The sequence below is a fragment of the Scyliorhinus torazame genome, chromosome 21 (assembly GCF_047496885.1).
Source record: "Scyliorhinus torazame isolate Kashiwa2021f chromosome 21, sScyTor2.1, whole genome shotgun sequence".
NCBI lineage: Eukaryota > Metazoa > Chordata > Chondrichthyes > Carcharhiniformes > Scyliorhinidae > Scyliorhinus > Scyliorhinus torazame.
Window position 1 is genome coordinate 36,038,113 of NC_092727.1, and position 16,019 is coordinate 36,054,131.

Genomic DNA, 16,019 nt, shown 5'->3' on the forward strand with positions numbered 1-16,019 from the left:
GACCCAGGCCAATATAATGGAAAGATACTGAAAGGTGTAAGGCCGGAATGCTCTGGCACTGACAGTGCGCCCTCATCCTCGGGTTTCATGGCAGCATGGGATGGCTTCAATGGGAAATCCCATTGACAAGCAGCAGGAAGAGAGAATCTCACTACCAGCAAACAATGGGCTGCAGAGGAATATGTGGCTGGGGGATCGGAGAATACCGCCCGTTGATGACTAAGGAGACCCAAGTATTATAATATGTAATTACCTGAAAATGTCAGTCAATAAAGCCATAAAATGGACCACAGAATTTTATAATGTAGAATTCAATAATAAAAAAGTCATGCCAAATTTGTACAAAACATAGTTAAGACACCATTAAAGTATTGTGAGCAATTTTCGATGCCTAATCATAGAAAGGGCAATAATAAGGACAGCACGGTAGCACAGTGGGAAGCACTGTTGCTTCACAGCTCCAGGGTACCAGGTTCGATTCCTGGCTTGGGTCACTCTCACTGTGGAGTCTGCACGTCCTCCCTGTGTCTGTGTTTCTTCCGGGTGCTCCAATTTCCTCCCACAAGTCCCAAAAGACGTGCTGTTAGGTAATTTGGGCATTCTGAATTCTCCCTCTGTGTACCCAAACAGGCGCCAGATTGTGGTGACGAGGGCCTTTTCACAGTAACTTCATTGCCGTGTTAATGTAAGCCTACTTGTGACAATAAAAATTATTATTATTTATTATAATTAAATAGCATAGAAACCACGCATGTTGCTCCATCATGAAGGCCAGTGATAGGACACAACATGGGTGGAAAATTGAGATATAGTGAGATTGCTTTCACTGGGACAGAAAAGGGGGTTTATGGGGGTTTTTCAAATGATGATGAGTTTTGATGGGGTTAATAATGATTGACTATTTCATCATGGTCGGGAAGTTGAATCGCTTTAAAATTGTCATTCAGGATGGAATTTTATGCCCCCTCCCGCCGGTGGGATTTTCCATTCCTGCCGAAGTCAATGGGCCTTTGAATGGCTCACTGTGTTTTCTCACCCCGTCCCGTTATTACTGGGACGTAAAGGTCCACCCTGACATTGAGGAGAAATGCGAAGGGAAGTTTTTACACAAACAGATTTTCGAGAATAGAATAAATTAGATGCATGGGGTAAATTATCACATTCCCACCTGCCGCGTGAATCATTGCAGACGGGAAGTAAATTTTGACGGATGATTGAAAGGTCTGTTGACCTAAGGTGGGAATGTCTGATCTTGGGGCGGGCAGTACACGGTAGCATGGTGGTTAGCACAAATGCTTCACAGCTCCAGGGTCCCAGGTTCGATTCCGGCTTGGGTCACTGTCTGTGCGGAGTCTGCACATCCTCCCCGTGTGTGCGTGGGTTTCCTCCGGGTGCTCCGGTTTCCTCCCACAGTCCAAAGATGTGCGGGTTAGGTGGATTGGCCATGCTAAATTGCCCATAGTGTCCAAAATTGCCCTTAGTGTCCAAAATTGCCCTTAGTGTTGGGAGGGGTTACTGGGTTATGGGAATAGGTGGAGGTGTTGACCTTGGGTAGGGTGCTCTTTCCAAGAGCCGGTGCAGACTCGATGGGCCGAATGGCCTCCTTCTGCACTGTAAATTCTATGATAATCTATGAGTACTGAAAAGTCCTGCCCATAAAATAGAAGTGACAGAGACCATTTAATGCTTTCAAAGAGAAAATCGGATAACTTGTTTGGCAAAGAAATATGATGGGGCTTTGGCAAGAGTTTAGCACAGGGGAATTAATTTTGGATAACTGTAACATGAGGGACCAAATAACCTGCTGCTGTGCTGTCGAGTTCAATAGTTCGAGTGGAATACGAGGGGTTGCAGGCTCTGAGAGAAATATTTCTTATCTGATGGTAAATAGATCAATTATCATTGAAAATGTACGGCAAGTTGACAACGAAAGAACATTTCTTTGAAGAAAATAATCAACCTCTTGTTTTTCATTATGAAAGGCCATTTCAGGTTGATTTGCTAATTGGAACTCATATGCTGCATGTTAGCAGTTTGGAGGATCAGTTTTACGATTTCCGAAGTCAAGCTAGAAATGTATTTTCTCAATTATAAGATCAATACAAAGACTTGCCCTTTTCATGATAGCCTTGTTCTGCACTGGCAGCATAGAGGTCAAGGACTCTTTGACATCCGTTTCATTAAAGGCATTTAGGATTTCCTTGCCATTGAATTTTTCAAATGTTTTTGCACCAATGCCAGAAACCAGAATACCTAGAGTCTTCAATTTGTCAGCTGTGACCTGCAAAAGATACACAGTAAATATTATTTCAAATGTACGGCTCAGGCCCCGTATATTTTTAAACGTTGGAGCAGAGCACATTTAGTAGCAATGGTTGAATTATTCAGTTGGAGTCCAGGGGCGTCATTCTCCGCCGGCGGGAGTCTCCGTTCTGCCGGCGCCCGGGGGTTTCCCGACGGCGTGGGGCTGCCCCACAATGGGAAACCCCATTGACCGGCCGGTGTTACGGAGACTCCCGCCGGCCGGTCGGCGCAGAAATGTGGCGGGGCGGGTAGGAGAATTTCGCCCCAGGTTTAAAATATTTCCATCACTATAATGTTTTTCAGGTCCTTCCTTCTATCACGTAACTGGCTTCTTAATATGGGGAGAAGGCAGGAGAATGGGGATGAGAAAAATATCAGCCATGATTGAATGGCGGAGCAGACTCAAGGGGCCGAGTGGCCTAATTCTGCTCCCATGTCTTATGGTCTTATGGAATTATATTAAAGGTATGTGTCATCTCATGAAAAAATTGGTGCACTATTTTGTTCTGTTCATATGCCTAAGAGCACCTTTTGAGCTCTGGCCACCTCCTCAGAAATGCCTTGAGATACTCAGAGGGTATAAATGCCAGCTTCTTCATCTTCTATCACTCAATACCTATCTTGGGAGTTTCGTTTGGCTGTTTGAAAGACTTGAAAGGGAAGCCAAGCCACTTTGAATCATTTTGAGCCAAATTGGGTAAGACCAGCAGATTTCCTTGTCTAATCATGGGATGTTATAACAATCCACTCGTTTCATGGTCGCTAATGAGTGACATTAGACTTTTATTCCAGATTTTGTTTAATAAATTGGATTAAAATTGCCTTGATGCTGTGGTGGGATTTGAACTCTTGAATCAAGACTTTTCATTCTGGCCTCTGGATTACTAATCCAGTAAAACAACCACTATGTTATCAAACATGCACCATATGCTCAAATTTTCCCCGTAATATTGGCACGGAAAGTTGCTCACACCTCAGATTAAGTAAATAATAACATACACACTATGAACATGCATTTTACTGATTACTACTTACGTTTTCAGCATCCTGATACTTTCTAAAAATGGCTCTGATTTGACCTTTGGACCACCCTTTGACCATCTTCAGTTTAGTGATAGCACGTACAACGATCTCATCCGAGAGATTGGACAATTGACTGATTTTAAGCCCAATCGCAGCTTGCCCCAGCTTTTTTAGATTTTCAGCACTCGTAATGTTGACAGCAATATCCTCCACCAACGCCTCGTAGATCTGCAGAAACATGTCCATGTTAAATAACTGAACAATATATACACCATAAGTGCTTTTGGTAGGGATCTTAAACAGCATTGGCTTTCAAATAAAGCAGGACATGTACATAAGGTGAATGCAGCAAGTCAGAACAAACTATTGAAGTAAGGTGCCATTGGTCACCAGGGATGCTCAAAGTATCCCACTCATTATACTTGCCTTCTTTATATTCCTTGTGCAGTTCAGCAGTTCATTCTGCAAAGCATTTATTGCTGTTGCACTAAGAAATTTCAGTTGCTTGACAGGGTAGAAACACACCAGCTGACCAAGGCTGCGGATAAGGAGGGCGGAGGAGGGGAAGAACAAAAATCAGAATTAGTCTCTGAATATGATTTGGATTTTATGACAACAATAATCTTGTTGTAAGGAATTTGTGAGCATAATTAATTTGAAAATCAGGCCGCAACATTATGTGAAATGGTGAACATTTATGAGCAGTTTATTAATAATAATAATAATAATAATAATCTTTATTTTCACAAGTAGGCTTCACACTGCCATGAAGTCACTGTGAAAATCCCCTCGTCGCCACATTCCGGCGCCTGTTCAGGTACACAGAGGGAGAATTCAGAATGTCCAAATTACATATCAGCATGTCTTTCGGGACATGTGGGAGGAAACATGAGCACCCGGAGGAAACCCACGGAGACACGGGGAGAACGTGCAGACTCCGCACAGCCAGTGACCTACGCCAGGCATCGAACCTGGGGACCCTGGAGCTGTGATGTAACAGTGCTACCCATTGTGCTACCGTGCTGCCCTTTTTCTTTATGATCCAAGACCTGGGGCGTCATTCTCCGACCCCCCGCCGGGTTGGAGAATCGCCGGGGGCTGCCGTGAATCCCGCCCCCGCTGGTTGCCGAAGTCTCCGGCACCGGATATTCGGCGGGGGCAAGAATCGCGCCGCGCCGGTTGGCGGGCCCCCCCGGTCGATTCTCCGGCCCAGATGGGCGGAAGTCCCGCCGATAAATTGCCTGTCCCGCCGGCGTGGATTAAACCACCTTTTGAACGGCGGGACAAGGCGGCGTGGGTGGGCTCCGGGGTCCTGGGGGGGGCGCGGGGTGATCTGGCCCCGGGGCGTGCCCCCACGGTGGCCTGGCCCGCGTTCGGGGCCCACCGATCCGCGGGCGGGCCTGTGCCGTGGGGGCACTCTTTCCCTTCCGCCTCCGCCACGGTCTCCACCATGGCGGAGGCGGAAGAGACTCCCTCCACTGCGCATGCGTGGGAAACTGTCAGCGGCCGCTGACGCTCCCGTGCATGCGCCGCCCGGGGATGTAATTTCCGCGCCAGCTGGCGGGGTAACAAAGGCCGTTTCTGCCAGCTGGCGGGGCTGAAATTTCTCCGGCGCCGGCCTAGCCCCTCAATGTTGGGGCTCGGCCCCTAAAGATGCAGAGCATTCCGCACCTTTGGGGCAGCGCGACGCCCGTCTGATTGGCGCCGTTTTGGGCGCCAGTCGGCGGACATCGCGACGTCTCGGGAGAATTTCACCCCTGTTCCATTTCATATCAATTATAATAGCAATATAGCATGCAAAACTAACATCATTGTTAAATTTGACAAATTTGCTACTTTGAATTGTTCCTCAATTGAACCTGACACGCTGCACATATTCGATAAAATTCAGCATCACAGAAGTTTGATGCTCAGAAAGAATCATAATCTGGCCAAGGAGGCATGAATTATGACAGAAGCCAATTATGACCCAGCAAAACTTTACCGAATCTGAGGTAAATCTGTCAGAATGGGCAAATTATAAAAAATGACATAATTCTCATTGTATGAATGGCAGCCTTTTCATCTAAAAACGCGAATTTGTCGGCTGATATTTTCGGTTCTGACTTTAATATCTTGCCAATTTGCAGCGATACCTGCTGAAATGTTCAGCTTGCTGCTCCACTGTCTCTTCATGTAGGAGTGGAAACCATTTTGTTTCTGAGAAGGGGGAAGATCTATAACAACCATGTTGCCATGATGAAATGGTATCAGGTGAGGTGCTGAGAGAGAATATCAAATAAAATAGAACGTGCAAATAAAAGTGGAGAAAACAACTTCCTTGCTTTGCAGATTTGCATTTAGGGATATCAAGAAGCTCCCATGCAAGGGTTTACCCGGCAATTGTGCAGAGGCACTGATAACTGCGCTGGGCTGGGAACCACTGTTAATTTTGGATGGTCTTGCCAGTTTTTCTGTGACAGTTACTGTGTGTGGTGTATGCATTAGGGGTATTACGGTACCCTGTGATGCTATTGGTGGATAGACACCGGGTCCTGATTGGATCAGCCGCCTACTGGCTCCACCCAGTAAGGCGGAGTATAAGAGCCCGGGTTCTCCCAGCAGCCGCATTCGGTAACTGTGCTGCTGGGGAATAAGTCTGCGTAATAAAGCCATTGATTGACTCCATCTCATCTCGTCTCATGAGTGATTGATTGTGCTACAACTTATTATGCAAACTTTAAAGAACATGGAGCTCCGAATCACTCCGGAGTGTCTGCGAATCAGCCCCCACGCGGCAAGCTCAGCGGCCAGTTTTAAACACTGGTTAGCGTGTTTTGATGGATACCACCGAACGGCCACCTGCGTATCTACAGAAGACCAGAAAATGCAGGTCCTGCATTCCAGGTCGAGCCCGGAAATCTGCACTCTCATAGAGGACGCGGACGATTTCCAGTCGGCGCTTGCCATGCTGAGAGGAATCTACGTTCGGCCCGTCAACCAGGTCTATGCACGCCACCAGCTCGCGACGAGGCGGCAAATCCCCGGGGAATCGCTGGACGAATTCTACAGTGCGCTGTTAATACTGGGGAGAAATTGCAACTGCCCACCAGTTGCGGCTAATGAACATACGGAGCTACTAATTTGGGATGCTTTCGTGGCAGGTATGCTTTCATCCCAAATTCGCCAGTGACTGCTGGAAAGAGACCCACTAGGCCTCAAGTAGGCATTGGCCCTCGCTGCCTCGCTCGATGTGGCATCACAGAACGCCCGTGCCTACGCCCCCGACCGGGCAGCAGCACCTTGGGCACCGTGGACCCCTGCCGCGACCGACCCCCCGGCACCAACCCCCCCCCCCCCGCAGGCCTGTGCTGCCAGAGCGCCAGACCACCCGGGGGTGCCGCGCTGCTACTTTTGCGGGCAAGCGAAACACCCCCGACTGCACTGCCCGGTCCGCTCAGCCCTCTGCAAAGGGTGCAGAAAAAAGGGCACTTTGCAGCAGTGTGCCAGGCCCGGGGGGTCGCCACAATCTCCGGGGGAGAACCAAGACCCCAACCTCAACCCCGCCAACGATCCATGTGCGGCCAACGGGCGCCGACATCTTGGGTCCCGGACTCCATGCGGGAGGGATGGGCGCCGCCATTTTGTGCTGCTCCGGCCATGTGTGATCAATGGGCAGCGCCATCTTGTCCACCCCGACCGTATGCGACCCATGGACGCCGCCATCTCGGCTGGCGGCTAAGGACCCCGGAATGGACGACCCCACAGGGCCTGAGGAAAACGCCCCGATGCAGCTACAGCGACTGGCTTCGGTGACCCTGGACCAGTCGCGGTCCCGAACGCTCCAAACGGCAACAACGGCGGTACTCATAAACGGGTACGAGACGCCCTGCCTGATCGACTCTGGGAGCACGGAGAGTTTTATACATCCCGATACGGTAAGACTCTGTTCCTTTCCTATCCACCCGAGTAATCAAAAGATTTCCCTGGCAGCAGGATCCCATTCTGTAAAGATCAAAGGGTTCTGCATCGTGAACCTCACGGTGCAGGGGAGGGAGTTCAAGAACTACCGGCTTTACGTCCTCCCCCACCTCTGTGCTGCCACACTCCTGGGGTTGGATTTTCAGTGCAACCTCCAGAGTTTAACGTTTCAATTCGGCGGCCCTATACCCCCACTCACTATCTGCGGCCTCGCGACCCTCAATGTCGACCCGCCTTCCCTGTTTGCGAACCTCACCCCGGATTGCAAACCCGTCGCCACCAGGAGCAGACGGTACAGCGCCCAGGCGCGAACCTTATCTGGTCAGAAGTCCAGCGGCTGCTGAGGGAAGGCATAATCCAGGTCAGCAATAGTCCCTGGAGAGCTCAGGAGGTAGTTGTAAAGTCCGGGGAGAAGCAGAGGATGGTCATAGACCATAGTCAAACCATCAATAGGTACATGCAGCTGGATGCGGACCCTCTCCCCTGCATATCCGACATGGTCAATCGGATTGCACAGTACAAGGTCTTTTCCACGGTGGACCTTAAGTCCGCCTATCACCAGCTCCCCATACACCCGAGCAACCGCAAATACACTGCTTTTGAAGCAGATGGGCGGCTCTATCACTTCTTAAGGGTTCCATTCGGTGTCACTAACGGAGTCTTGGTCTTCCAATGGGAGATGGACAGAATGGTTGACCGGTACGGTTTGCGGGCCACGTTTCCGTACTTTGATAACGTCACCATCTGCGGCCACGACCAGCAGGACCACGACACCAACCTCCGCAAGTTCCTCCAGACCGCAAACGCCCTGAATCTCACATACAACAGGGAGAAATGCGTGTTTAGCACTGACTGTCTAGCCATCCTCGGCTACGTAGTGCGAAATGGAGTTATAGGCCCAGACCCTGAACGCATGCGCCCCCTCATGGAGCCCCCCTCCCTCACTGCTCCAAGGCCTTGAAATGCTGCCTGGGCTTTTTCTCTTATTACGCCCAGTGGGTCCCCAACTACGCGGACAAGGCCCGTCCGCTAATTCAGTCCACTGTCTTTCCCCTGTCGACAGAGGCCCTCCAGGCCTTCAGCCGCATCAAAGCAGATATCTGAAAGGCCACGATGCATGCGATCGACGAGTCCATCCCCTTCCAAGTCGAGAGCGACGCGTCCGACGTAGCTCTGGCGGCCACCCTGTGGTAGTATGTATTAGGCAAACGCCTCATGAGCGTCTCCTTGTCTTCCCTAGGAGGTCCTCCTCTGGAACGTCGCTGCCGACCTGGCTGGCGGCCCCAGGAACCATCTTGCTCCGAAAGCATGTGCGGGCACATAAGGTGGACCCATTGGTCGAAAGGGATCACCTCCTCCACGCGAACCCGCAGTACGCTTACGTGGAGTACCCCAACGGCCGACAGGACACGGTCTCCCTGCGGGATCTGGGGAACAAGTCTGCGTAATAAAGCCATCGATTGACTCCATCTCATCTCGTCTCGTGAGTGATTGATTGTGCTACACACCCCCCCCGACACCATTCACCCAACCCCCCCCTTCCTGCCATCGCCGCACCCCGCGACCGCCCCCTTCCCAGGAGGATCGGTTCCCCTCCCCTCAGGCCCGACCAAGAATAAAGCCCAAGCGGAAACCGTAAGGCTCCCGGAGACGACAACACCGGTACAAGCACCACCACCACCACCACCACCACCACCAGGGCCGAGGCGATCGACACGGACGACCAGACCGCCCGACCGACTCGTGGCGTCGATCTAAATCAATGTATGGACTTTTCACAAGAACATTTTGCTTTTTTCCCGATACCTTCTGTAAATAGTTGAAACAGGACAAAATTGTACAATACTGTATTGCCATGTGAATGTTTTTTTTCCTCCCAGGACCAGCCCTGTAAACCCCTACCACCATACGAAGCATCACCCCGCCGGGTTCATTTTTGACAAGGGATGAATGTGGTAGTATGTAGTAGGGGTCATGTGGGACTGGAAGCCCTAATGTCATTGGCTGACAGATCCCGGGTCCTGGTTGGCCGTTGACCTCTAGCTCCGCCCTGAAGGCGGAGTATAAGAAGCCGGAGTCCTCCCCCGCAGTCCATTCTACTATCGAGCTGCGGGGGAACAGACACGCTTAATAAAGCCTCATCGACTTCACTCTATTCGTCTCACGGAGTCTTTGTGCGCTACACACCCTCAACCAAGCGGGCAGACCCGTGGCCTTCTTCTCACGTACCCTCCACGTTTCAGAAATCCGCCACTCCTCAGTGGAAAAGGAGGCCCAGGCCATAGTGGAAGCTGTGCGACATTGGAGGCATTACCCGGCCGGCAGGAGATTCACTCTCCTCACTGACCAACGTATGGTTGCCTTCATGTTCGATAATGCACAGCGGGGCAAGATCAAGAATGACAAGATCTGCTCTGGAGGATCGAACTATCCACCTGTAACTATGAGATCTTGTATCGTCCCGGAAAGCTGAATGAATCGTCCGATGCCCTATCCCGCGGCACATGTGCCAACGCACAAGTGGACTGTCTTCGAACCCTCCACGAGGACCTCTGCCACCCGGGGGTCACTCGGTTCTATCACTCCATCGAGGAGGTCAGAACAGCCACCAGGAACTGCCAAATCTGCGCAGAGTGCAAGCTGCACTTCTACAGGCCAGATAAAGCGCACCTGATAAAGGCTTCCCGTCCCTTTGAGCGCCTCAGTCTGGACTTCAAAGGGCCCCTCTCCTCCACCGACCGCAACACGTACTTCCTGAACGTGGTTGATAAGTACTCCCGGTTCCCATTCGCCATCCCCTGCCCCGACATGACCGCGGCCACGGTCATTAAAGCCCACTGCACCATCTTTACACTGTTCGGTTTCCCCGCCTCCATACATAGCATTAGGGGATCCTCCTTCATGAACGACGAACTGCATCAATTCCTGCTCAGCAGGGGCATCGCCTCGAGCAGGCCGACCAGTTACAACCCCCGGGGAAACGGTCAGGTAGAGAGGGAGAACGGAATGGGCTGGAAGACCGTCCTGCTGGCCCTATGGTTCAGAAATCTCCCAGTCTCCCGCTGGCAGGAAGTCCTCCCGGACGCCCTCCACTCCATCCGGTCGCTGCTTTCTCCACGACAAATCAAACATCTCACGAATGCCTCCTTGTCTTCCCTAGGAAGTCCTCCTCCGGAACGTCGCTCCTGACCTGGCTGGCAGCCCCGAGACCCAGCCTGCTCTGAAAACAAGTGCGGGCGCACAAATCGTACCCGTTGGTCGAGAGGGTTCATCTCCTCCACGCGAACCCTCAGTCCGCCTACGTACCCCGACGGCCGACAGGACACGGTCTCTCTGCGGGACCTGGCACCCGCCGGAACTCCACACCCCCCCCCCCCAACACCAATCACCCCCTCCCGCCCACCGGCGCACCCCACAGCCGGCCCCATCCGGGGTGGATTGGTCCTTCCCCCGGCTCCGTCTAGGGGTAGTGAAGCAGGAAGAGACATCGCTATGCTCCCAGAGACGACGGTGCCCGAGCCAGCGCCTGCATCACCACCGGGGCTGAGATGGTCGGGGAGGACGACCTGGGCACCCATTCGACTCATCGAATCTTTATAACCAAGCAAGAAATGCCTCTGTAAATAATTCAGTTGCCCAGTAAAAGTGGCATTGTAAATAGTGTTGGTAGTTTGATATCGGAGCATAGCCGCTGTGTTAGTGGCATCCCAGGTACCGGCTCTGTAAACCCCTACCACCATAGGGCCCACTACCCCTGCCGGGTTCTTTTTTTTAACAAGGGGTGAATGTGGTGGTATGCATTAGGGGTATTACGGTACCCTGTAATGCCGAGAGGCTATTGGTGGATAGACGCCAGGTCCCGATTGGATCAGCCGCCTAATGGCTCCACCCAGTAAGGCGGAGTATAAAAGCCCGGGTTCTCCCAGCAGCCACATTCTGTAACTGTGCTGCTGGGGAACAAGTCTGCGTAATAAAGCCATCGATTGACTCCATCTCATCTCGTCTCGTGAGTGATTGATTGTGCTACATTCGAGGCAAGGTACTAACATGGATTGACGATTGGCTGTCAGGCAGAAGGCAGAGAGTTGGGATAAAAGGTTCTTTTTCGGAATGGCAACCGGTGATGAGTGGTGTCCTGCAGGGTTCAGTGTTGGGGCTCAGCTGTTCTCTTTATATATTAACGATCTAGATGACGGGACTGGGGGCATTCTGGCTAAGTTTGCCGATGATACAAAGATAGGTGGAGGGCCAGGTAGTATGGAGGAGGTAGGGAGGCTGCAGAAAGATTTAGACAGTTTAGGAGAGTGGTCCAAGAAATGGCTGATGAAATTCAATGTGGGCAAGTGCGAGGTCTTGCACTTTGGAAAAAAAATAGAGGCATGGACTATTTTCTAAATGGTGACAAAATTCATAATTCTGAAGTGCAAAGAGACTTGGGAGTCCTAGTCCAGGATTCTCTAAAGGTAAACTTGCAGGTTGAGTCCGTAATTAAGAAAGCAAATGCAATGTTGTCATTTATCTCAAGAGGCTTGGAATATAAAAGCAGGGATATACTTCTGAAGCTTTATAAAGCATTAGTTAGGCCCCATTTAGAATACTGTGAGCAATTTTGGGCCCCACACCTCAGGAAGGACATACTGGCACGGGAGCGGGTCCAGCGGAGATTCACACGGATGATCCCAGGAATGGTAGGCCTAACATACGATGAACGTCTGAGGATCCTGGGATTATATTCATTGGAGTTTAGGAGGTTGAGGGGAGATCTAATAGAAACTTATAAGATAATGAATGGCTTAGATAGGGTGGACGTAGGGAAGCTGTTTCCATTAGCAGGGGAGACTAGGACCCGGGAGCTCAGCCTTAGAATAAAAGGGAGTCACTTTAGAACAGAAATGAGGAGAAATTTCTTCAGCCAGAGAGTGGTGGGTCTGTGGAATTCATTGCCACAGAGGGCGGTGGAGGCCGGGGCGTTGAGTGTCTTTAAGACAGAAGTTGATGAATTCTTGATTTCTCGAGGAATTAAGGGTTATGGAGAGAGAGCGGGTAAATGGAGTTGAAATCAGCCATGATCGAATGGTGGAGTGGACTCGATGGACCGAATGGCCTTATTTCCGCTCCTATGTCTTATGGTCTTACACTGTGAAAGAGTTGGAAGGGCAAAAATCAGTTCTAACTCCAGATATCTAATTAAACACCCAGATCCAGCCACACATGGGACGTCCCCCAAGCAGGCAAATCCCCGGTGGATACCCCACACCAGCCCTGGAAAAGTCCAAACCACCCCCGTCCCCCCCATTGGGCCTCACCAGTTCCCGATCTGACCACAGCCCTCCACTCCCCCACCCGGTCTGATAACTCCCCCCCCCCCCCAACCATCCGCCGCCCACGCGCCCCCCCCTCCCCCCCCCCCCCCCAGTTCAAAGCCCCCCTCCCGGTCCAATCCGACCCGATCACCACCTGTGTTCGGTCCTCCCCCTCACTCCCCCAGTCCGCCCCCACCTTCCTGGACTGACATCCACCTCCCGGTGTGACCCACCCTTCAGTCTACCCTTCCCGGCCCACAACCTGACCCAACCCACCTCTTCCCAATACGACCACCTCCCATCACCAACGCTCGCCTCCCCTGATCCAGCCTTATGCCCCACCTCCTGGTCCGATCCCACCCCCCACTCCCAGTCTGACCCAATCCTCTGTCCCTCCAGTCTGCCAAAACCCCCACCCTTGAGCAAGGAAAGTTGGACGAGGCAGGGCTTTGAAATCCCAGCGAGGGTAAATCCGTCGAGCGTGTCAATCTGCCAGAGATTGCTACACTGAGAAAGTTACGGGCCAATCTTCTGCCAACAACCTTTCCATGAAATCAGTGTCCCTATAAATGGTCAGATCTGGGATGTTGTTCAGTTTTTGATAAAACTGTAATCTGAAAAATATCGATATCCTTACTTGGCAATTACTGTTTCATTGCTGATGTCAACATGAACACATTCCTCAAGTCCTCTTAAGAATATGCGAGCTTGCACAGGTGTGAGGTCGAACAACTTGTCCAAAAGGTCAGAGGAAGTGTTGAAAAGCTGACAAATCTGTAAATAATTACATTTCACAAGTATTGATAATGGTTCAAACAGTATGCAAAATTTCATTTTGCAGTTGTGTTTTTACATGAATAACCATTTTCATAACACAGCAAAGTGACCAAACTTTAATTTACTTTGGTTATTCATTTCCTGGATGGAAAGTCCAAATTCACTTTGAAGAGCTACTAATAAGTGACTCAGGGGACTCGTTTAACTGTCTCCATTTCTGTCTCATTGATGGGATGTCAAGAACAACGGCACGAGGCCACACTTACAATGCAAAATAAACTAGGTGTTAACTTCCTTATTACAGAGGTACAGACAGATACATCATTTCATATCGGCATCACAAAAAAGAAAACCTGGGAAGGAATTACTTTCTAATCATTAGGATGGGATTTACAGCAAATTATTGGCACACAGATGACAAACATTAATTGTTGATATATCACACGTTAATATGAAAAACAATGAGTTAGAAAATTATAATTGTGCCACAACAGTACTTTTAGTATTAACTATTTCATATTTTGCGTCATTATACATTGCAAATCAAAGCCAAGGTGAAACGGAAAGAGATGTTATTGGATAATTGACTATATGCGTATGTAATTCCATGCCGCTTTTAATGTATTCTGTCCTTATTTTTATATTTTATTCCCAATTTCTCTGTGTACATTTATCATGGAAATCACCATCATAAATTGATCACAGCAAAATTGTCAGACGATTGTCAGAGGATACAACATGATGTAGATAGATTGGAGACTTGGGCACAGAAATGGCAGATGGAGTTTAATCCGGACAAATGTGAAATGATGCAATTTGGAGATCAAATCTAGGTATGAATTATACTGGAAATGGCAGAACCCTTCGGAACATTAACGTGCTGAGGGATCTGGGTGTGCAGGTCCACAGTTCCCTAAAAGTGGCAACACAGTTGGCCAAGGTGATTAAGAAGGTATATGGCATGCGTGCCTTCATCAGCTGGGGCATTGAGTACAAGAATGTTGCAGATCATGACTAATCATGTTGCAGCTATATAAAACCTTGGTTAGCTGCATTTGGAATATTGTGTGCAGTTCTGGTCACCACATTATCGGAAGGATGTGGAAGCTTTGGAGAGAGTGCAAAGAAGTTTCACCAGGATGTTGCCTGTTCTCGAGGGTGTTGGCTATGAGGAGAGATTGAATAAACAAGGATTGTTTTCACTGGAAAGACAGAGGCTGAGGGGAGACCTGATAGAGGTCTACAAATTATGAAAGGGTGGATCGCCATAGGCCTTTCCAAGGGTGCATGAGTCAATTACAAGGGAGCACAGGTTCTAGCTGAGATGGGGAAAATTTAAGGGAGATGTGCGGGGTAAGTTTTTCCACACAGAGAGCGGTGGGTGCCTGGAACGCGCTGCCAGAGGATGTGGTGGAAGCAGGCACATTAGCAACATTTCAGCGGCATCTGGATGGGTACATGAATAGTGAGGAAATAGAGGGATACCGACCGAGTAAGGGCAGAAGGTTTTGTTTTTGGTTAAAGCATCACGATCGGCATGGGTTTGGAGGGCCTGTTCTTGTGTTATACTTTTCTTTGTTCTTTGTTCCTTGTTCTTTGTTATTTAATATTATGGGTTGGATTCTCGGTGGTGGGCCGTTTGCTGGCAATGGGATTCTCTCTTCCTACCTCTTGTCTATAGGATTTCTCATTGAAGAGGGAAACCTGCAGCCAGAGTTGTGCTAGCAGTGGGAAAAGAGAATCACAATGGGCGGAAGATCCCGGCATACATCCATGTTCTAGGACTGCAGAGGCACTGGAAGGAAGGTGCACTTCCAACATACCTTAAGTATGGTGTCATAAGTAAGCTTTAGTAGCTTCACCGAGGTACTTTCCTTTAAAAATATGGCTACAGATTTAGAATTTAGAATGGAGAGAGCTGAGAGGAAGTGCATACAGATGGAAGATTTTTGTAAACACAACTCCTTATCTTCTGTGTCGTGGCATACGGGGAGTCAAGACTATACATAATTGTCACTGCTTCCCACCACTGCTGATTATTGGTGTTCACCATTTAAACACTGGACAGTATTTCAGGAGCCGCTGTGCAACCTTTCCTCAACTCAAGTAGCTTAATCCCTCTGCACTGGGCAGCATTGTGGTCCCCTGCCTTTATGCACCATTGCTACTTCCCACACTGAGCAGTGCTGCAAACTGAGGCAAAACTCCATCCACATTTGACACCAACTATTCACAAAGCAGCTCTTTGGCAACTATTCATTCCTCTAACATCCCAAATCTAATTGAGAATTTGTTGATGCTCCACAGACCATCAAAGCGGACAGTGCCAAATTGTCCCCCCATTATCTATAATCTTAAATATCCTCCATCGTCTACTTCCTTGTCCTCATCCTCTTCCAGCCTCCATTTATCCCTGTCCATCTTCCCCATTGATCTCCTCCCTTCCTCAACCTTCTCCCTATCTTCCCCATCCTCTCTTCTATCCAAGACTCATTTCCTAACCTCCCTGTTCCCTCCCTTCTTTGTTTCTCTCACTCTCGTCCCAGAATATGGAAATGGTCTTTGGTTAAGTATAACCTGATTCTTTGTAATGTGAGAAAATATTTTTTTACACACAATGAGTGGTTCTTGTCTGGAATGCACTGCCTGGAA

The 16,019-nt window shown here is 49.6% G+C and overlaps 1 protein-coding gene across 3 annotated transcripts in view; it reads right to left on the minus strand.

Moving 5' to 3' along the window:
• The window catches only part of LOC140398254 (otoancorin-like), a 164,977-nt gene that overhangs the window by 94,180 nt on the left and 54,778 nt on the right, over positions 1 to 16,019 (minus strand). For all 3 annotated transcript variants that reach the window (XM_072486700.1, XM_072486699.1, XM_072486702.1), the window contains 4 exons: positions 13,228 to 13,364; positions 3,754 to 3,865; positions 3,340 to 3,555; positions 2,114 to 2,281 (listed from right to left, as the gene is read on the minus strand). In XM_072486700.1, the coding sequence (XP_072342801.1) occupies positions 2,114 to 2,281; positions 3,340 to 3,555; positions 3,754 to 3,865; positions 13,228 to 13,364 (633 nt within the window). The remainder of the gene's footprint in view (positions 1 to 2,113; positions 2,282 to 3,339; positions 3,556 to 3,753; positions 3,866 to 13,227; positions 13,365 to 16,019) is intronic.